At 33.4% G+C, this 6,560-nt stretch overlaps 2 protein-coding genes across 2 annotated transcripts; one reads left to right on the top strand and one right to left on the bottom strand.

Moving 5' to 3' along the window:
• Positions 1 to 2,778, top strand: LOC145556701 (omega-3 fatty acid desaturase, chloroplastic-like). The gene is made up of 8 exons (XM_081618356.1): positions 1 to 570; positions 866 to 955; positions 1,101 to 1,167; positions 1,417 to 1,509; positions 1,595 to 1,780; positions 1,904 to 1,984; positions 2,117 to 2,254; positions 2,347 to 2,778. Exons 1-8 carry the CDS (start codon positions 266 to 268, stop codon positions 2,512 to 2,514), a joined length of 1,128 nt encoding a protein of 375 aa, XP_081474482.1. The 5' UTR covers positions 1 to 265; the 3' UTR covers positions 2,515 to 2,778.
• Positions 2,779 to 3,440: 662 nt separating this feature from the next.
• On the bottom strand, positions 3,441 to 4,265 carry LOC145555516 (uncharacterized). The gene has a single exon (XM_081617251.1). It carries the CDS (start codon positions 4,263 to 4,265, stop codon positions 3,441 to 3,443), a length of 825 nt encoding a protein of 274 aa, XP_081473377.1.
• Positions 4,266 to 6,560: the final 2,295 nt, after the last annotated feature.

The following is a 6,560-nucleotide window of genomic DNA, read 5'->3' as shown; positions in this document are numbered from 1 at the left end:
TTATCGTGGGGGGATTAGTAATGCAAAAATAAAATGATAAATTAGGTAGAAATTGATAAATATAAACAACTAAAACTCCATAAATGCCACAACTGTCAGAATGTCAGTATAAATTGTCATGAAACCTTGATTCTTAATTCACAAAAATTTCATTTTTTGGTTTTATATAAGAGAATCTAAGAAAGGAAATCTCTCTTTTTAATATTTACAAAAAATATATATATATACTTGTACCTAGTTTTAATTAGTAGCCGAATATTAGCATATGCTAGTTCATACAGAAAAAATGCTGAAAAACAATGAAAAAAATGTTAACTTTAATGGGGTTTTTGAAGAATTTAATCCAGGTGCACCACCTCCATTCAAAATAGCTGATATTAGAAATGCAATTCCTAAGCATTGTTGGGTTAAAGATCCTTGGAAATCTATGAGTTATGTTGTTAGAGATGTTGTTGTTGTTTTTGCATTGGCTTCTGTTGCTGCTTACTTCAATAATTGGTTTCTTTGGCCTCTTTATTGGATTGCTCAGGGTACTATGTTTTGGGCTCTCTTTGTTCTTGGTCATGATTGGTGAGTTTTTACTTTTATTGTACGAGTTCGGGGTACGTGCCCTCTTCGACCCCAGAAAAAAGGGTTCATTGTTGTTTGTTTGTTGCGTTTTTTTTTTACCAAAGTAGCAAAAAAAAGTACATATATTTTGGAAAAAGGTTGTATTAAATGTCAATTGGTTGTAAATGATTACAATGTAGGTTGTTGTGATATCCTAATTTTGCTTTGCTTTGGTTCTATTTTTTTGTGGAATATGTTCAATGTTGATATAATGTGAGTAATTTTTTTTTGTTGTTGTTCTTGTTGTATTTGACAGTGGACATGGAAGTTTTTCTGACAATCCAAAGCTTAACAACATTGTGGGCCACTTTCTTCACTCTTCAATCCTTGTTCCATATCATGGATGGTATGTTAATTTTGTTAATTTAGATGTAAACTTGTAAACTTAGATTTAAATTATGCTTAATTTTGTTGGTTTATGATATAAGGAGTATTATTATATGATGATTTTTGAAACTGAAAGATTGAACCTTTCTTTGCTAATAATATAGGAGAATTAGTCATAGAACTCATCATCAAAACCATGGACATGTTGAGAATGATGAATCATGGCACCCAGTAAGCTTATCAACTCTACATTCTTGTTCTTTTTTAATTTTTGGATTTAGAACTTTTATGAGGCGAACTTACAAGAACTTAGCAAAAAGTAGATTGCGTATTTAGTAATTTATTCCAAGGGTTACTTTTTACTTATTTTGAAGAGGTATGCTTAACTTTTAATGTCTCACAATATAGTAAGTTCGCCTCATCCAAGACTTGTTTTTCTAGTAGGAATTGTCATTAACCTAATTTTTGTGTGCATTTCAGTTGACTGAATCGATATACAATAGTTTGGATTATATGACAAGGAAGTTCAGATTCACTTTTCCATTTCCCTTGCTAGCATACCCTGTATATCTGGTGAGCTTAGAGTCCAACTTGATGTATACAATTGCACATTGATTTTCGTTGTGTTTTACCTATTAGCTAATTAATCTTACTGCAGTGGACGCGAACTCCTGGTAAATCAGGCTCACATTACCACCCGGACAGTAATCTGTTCACTCCAAAAGAGAAAAATGATGTTGTAACTTCGACACTTTGTTGGTCAGCAATGGTTGCATTGCTTGTGGAAATGTCTTTTATCATGGGTCCTATTCAGGTGCTCAAGCTCTATGGGGTTCCCTATATGGTGGGTTCTGATATTTCAACTCTGAAATTTATTTGTTCTGTACCAAAAAAAATTGAAGAAATGATTAGCTTATTGAATTAATCATCATGATTTTCACACATTTATTTTGCTACTCAATTTTAGATTTTTGTCATGTGGTTGGACTTGGTGACTTATTTGCATCATCATGGCCATGAGGAAAAACTTCCTTGGTACCGCGGTGAGGTGTGTTATCAGCTTAACTATGCTCTTGTACACTAAAATTTTATGATTTTAGTAAAAAATTTGTTGCAAGAACAATTTTCGTATGTTTGATTTAGAAGTCTGATATAGTTGTCTGTCTGTTTTCATTACTAGGAGTGGAGTTACCTTAGAGGAGGGCTTACAACACTTGACCGTGATTATGGATTGTTAAACAACATCCACCATGACATCGGAACTCATGTTATTCATCATCTTTTCCCACAAATTCCACACTATCATCTAGTTGAAGCAGTGAGTATATTTATGTAACCAAGGAATGTCTATTAAGTACAAACTTATTTCTTCCCTGTTTTCTGACATTTAGTTTGAATCTGTTCCTGCAGACAAAAGAAGCAAAGCCAGTACTTGGGAAGTACTACCGCGAACCTAAGCAATCTGGACCTCTTCCCCTATACATATTCGGTATAATCTTAAACAGTCTTAAGAAAGATCATTATGTTAGTGACACCGGAGATGTTGTCTACTATCAAACAAACTCAAAAAATCACTAGTAACAAACAACTGCAGGCCAAAGATCAATTCCTCGAGATCATCCTTCCTGTGATGTCCGAGATATAAGCATGTTTAATGTTTTACTCTAGCTTATTTGGTAATTAGACTGTACGAGAATGTATCTCACATAATTAGCACGTACTCGTGTATCACATGCACTAGTAATTGTTCCTCATTAGCAAATCTGTCTGTTGGTAGTTGCCTAATTTAATCCGCGAACAGACCTTTTCATTCAAGTTTATATAATTCAATTCTGATGCACTTGTATTTGGATTGCAGTATCTTGTTAACTAGAGGCGGATCTTGGCTGAAAATATTAGAGGGGCCAGAATTTAAATATTTATCACTTGCTCAAAACTAATCACTAAGCCCAATATTTTATAAGTTAATATAGATTATTTTAATCAATTAACTAATTAATTACAATAATTTATGAAGGGGCCTGACCTCGAATGACCCCGGTGGAAGGTCCCTCTGTAATCAACCAACTATTTCTGTTCCTACATAACTTTGTGCAGCATTTTGAGTTCTGCCACTAAGAACAAACTTTATGGTATACATCATAGAATTAGGTGAACTTCCATACATACATAAAGCATCTTAAATTATTGTATGAGATTCAATCTGTCCTACGTTAAAAAATTATTAACTACAGAGTTCAGAATTACTGATATTTTCTGACATGTTGTTGGTTGTGTACACTTGTACTGAATAAAATGTTGAAGGGCTAATTAGTGGACTGATGGTTCAAAGTGGTCCTAGGCAGTGGCGTATCCAGGATTTCCAAATAGTGGGTTCGGAATCAGAAAAAAAAAGGAACGCGAATACATTAATTAAATATTCAGTACATTAGTTCAAATTTCGGATTACAAATGGATTACACTTAGAAAAATGAAAAAAAAAATAATAAATTAAAAAAAAAAACCTACAAAAGCATTCTTCGAGTTTTCATACTTTGGAAGCGTATCAATACATCATCATCACTAACTCTAGCAAATAAGTCTCTCTCAAGAAAAGTGACTAAACTATCATTCAATAATTGATCGCCCATACTATTCCGCAACTTATTTTTTACATAAGTCATTGATGAAAACACTCGTTCCACACTTGCAGTCGCCACCGGAAGGATCAATGCTAGTCGTATAAGCAAGCAAACCAATTTGTAAGAATTATGCTTATTTGTTTCAACAAGCACCATAGAAAGCTCATTAATATCCTTCAAGTCTCCAAACCTTGCATCTTTGCGCATATCATCAATAAAAAATCCAAGTTCATGACGAAGTGCAGTCATTGTCATATCATTAGTTGGAAATTCATTGGGATATAGCTCAGCAAGTCTCATCAACTTTTGCTTATCAAATGCCGCAAATGAATTGACCGGATTTAAGCATGATATACAAATAAGCAACTCCATATTTTCCTCATCAAATCTATTATTGAGCTCTTGGAGTTGTAAATCAATGACACTTATAAACATTTCTACCCGAAATCGGTGGAGATTAGAAACTTTGGCAAAGAAGCGTTTCGATCTTCCACGAGGAACATACATATCATCCATAGCAGGTACTTCCACATTATACTTATCACAAAAAGAAATTACAAGATGTAAAAAGTCTTCCCACCCATGGTCCCTCATATTTTGCAATCGCTCCTTAGTTAATGTTACAAATGCCATGGCATTAACAATATCTTGGTCCCCTCTTTGCAAAGCTTGGCACAGTTTATCAGTTTGGCCAAATATTTCAGACATCAAATGTATCATGAAAACAAATTCAAATGATTCAAATGTAGACATAATAGTGATAGCCTTCACACGATCATCCTTATAAATCTTATTTGATCCAACCTTCTCAAGAACTTTAACAATAGTAGAATACAATGAGGTAACATTTGAAACTCATTTGCAAACTGAAATCAAACAACAATCATACAATAAATTAACTACATCAAACAATCATCAATTTATCAATTATAAACCCCACAAATTATATTTATCAAACAATCATCAATTTATCAATTATAAACCCCACAAATTATATTTATCAAACAATCATCAATTTATCAATTATAAACCCCACAAATTATATTTATCAAACAATCATCAATTTATCAATTATAAACCCCAACAATCTAAGTATTCAATATTTCAATCAATAAATCAATTATAATTTATAAACACCACAAATTTACAATCTAATTAAATGAATTAACATTTAAGTATTGAACTATATAGAATTGTACTTGTAGAATACCTAAAAAAAAGTAGAATTGTAGAAATGTAGAATACCTTACTCAGTTGCCTCGCTGCCGTCGCTGGAGTCGCTGCCTCGCTGGGCTGTTGCCGACTTGCCGCCTGTTGGGAAGGTGGTGGAGCCGTGGGTGGAGGAGGAGGAGCCGTAAGTGGTGTCGGCGTGCTGGAGAGGAGTGGTGGAGCCGTGGAGGTGAGGAGACGAGGAGAGCTGGAGAGGCAGAGAGGTGAGTTAGGGTTTTCGAATTTGGGGGAAATAATTTGGGAGTGAATCAGTGAATGACTGAACTGCTGAATAAAAAAAAATTACAGAATAAAAAAAAAAAAGGGTTATGGCAGGGTTCGAACCCGTGCCTTCTTAATAAGAGGGGAAGTAAAGGCGCGCAAGGCAAAACACCACTAGGCTGCACATTGTTTTGTTGATATTTAGTGTAAAGATATTGTATTTAACCTTTTTTCGTTTTTTTTTTTTTAAAAAAAAAAACTTTTAATTTTTTTTCAAAAATTCAGTGGGTTCAATGAACCCACTTGAACCCAACCTGTATCCGCCCCTGGTCCTAGGCTCCTAGCTAATGGCCCCATTAACCTGAACCACACCGTTGCTGGGTGGTGGTCCTAACTCTTAAATGGGCTCTTCTTTAGCTGTCTTGTATGTCGTTTACTCTACTTTTTTAATGTTCTATTCGTGTGTTCCAAATTTGAACTCATATTCAACTATTTGTGAATTGTGATCAAAGATGTGCACTGTCCACCACTTTTTGTGTATCAAATCAGTGTATTCTACACTAGTAAAATCTGTAAATATGGACTATAAACGTTTTTTCTTGGGAACAAAAAATTAAAAATCGAGCCCAACCATATACATATGTTTGTGAAGTAGCGAGTAGAAAAGTCCCTTTACTTCCCCCTTATACTACTAGGCGTTGACCTAAATAGCTGAGGTAGTTGATCTATGAGAAATTGAGAAGTGTTCTTCGTGAAAAATCTCTACAAATTTTTTTTTTGTAGATTACTCCCTACTTTCATACGATGTATAAGATTAAGATTAATTATTAGCCAGAGCCAACAAATTTTACCACAGAAAGGTAATTCTCCGCTCTCACTTGTACTTATATAATTAATACTTCGTATTTCTGGGTGGAGGCCCAAGGGAGTAGATCTTCCTCCCTCTTTTTACATGCACACAATCACTTGTTGCAAATTTAAAAGCCAATCTACTTTATTTTATAATTATGAATTCAAAATAAATATTACTATTATGAGTACTTGAGTAGGTGAAAGATATTTATTTGGGTTAAGGACTTAAGGTTAGACAAAGTTTGTTTGGCCAATTTAATTTTTTGTTTTCACTTGGATACTTGAGATCTATAATATAATTCATTTTCACCAAATAAAACAAAACTATACTCCGCATTATAATTTCATTTTGGTAATGAAATTAATTCTAAACCTAATTTGACCTACTATACAATCCCAAATATAACGAAGTTACTAGACCAAATTGGCCTAATTCTACTATGCTCCCAAATATCACAAATATTTCATTATAAATGTAGCATATGACCTTATTTTTTTTCCTTTACCAACATTTATATGTAAAAAAAAGTAAAATTACTTTGACATGTTACAGAGTAGCTCTTATGAAACAATCTTTAAGGAACGGATGAAGTAGTGAACAAATGTAATGTTTACGAGAAAATCCTATTTAAAGTTAATGTTCTGCTAAAAAGAAAAAACACTATAAAGCATAAATGGAGTGGGTGCTTTTATATTTTCAACCATCTATATTATTGAAAA

Source organism: Chenopodium album, chromosome 8 (genome assembly GCF_948465745.1).
Source record: "Chenopodium album chromosome 8, dcCheAlbu1.1, whole genome shotgun sequence".
NCBI lineage: Eukaryota > Viridiplantae > Streptophyta > Magnoliopsida > Caryophyllales > Amaranthaceae > Chenopodium > Chenopodium album.
This window is presented reverse-complemented; position numbering and strand designations above follow the sequence as displayed.

Excerpts from the sequence above, each read along its gene's own strand:
- LOC145556701 (XM_081618356.1), top strand. The coding sequence starts at position 266 with ATGCTAGTTCATACAGAAAAAATGCTGAAAAACAATGAAAAAAATGTT. Across the intron at positions 1,510-1,594 it reads TAGCATACCCTGTATATCTG|TGGACGCGAACTCCTGGTAA; the intron begins GTGAGCTTAGAG and ends ATCTTACTGCAG. Across the intron at positions 2,255-2,346 it reads ACTATCATCTAGTTGAAGCA|ACAAAAGAAGCAAAGCCAGT; the intron begins GTGAGTATATTT and ends CTGTTCCTGCAG.
- LOC145555516 (XM_081617251.1), bottom strand. The coding sequence starts at position 4,265 with ATGTCTGAAATATTTGGCCAAACTGATAAACTGTGCCAAGCTTTGCAA.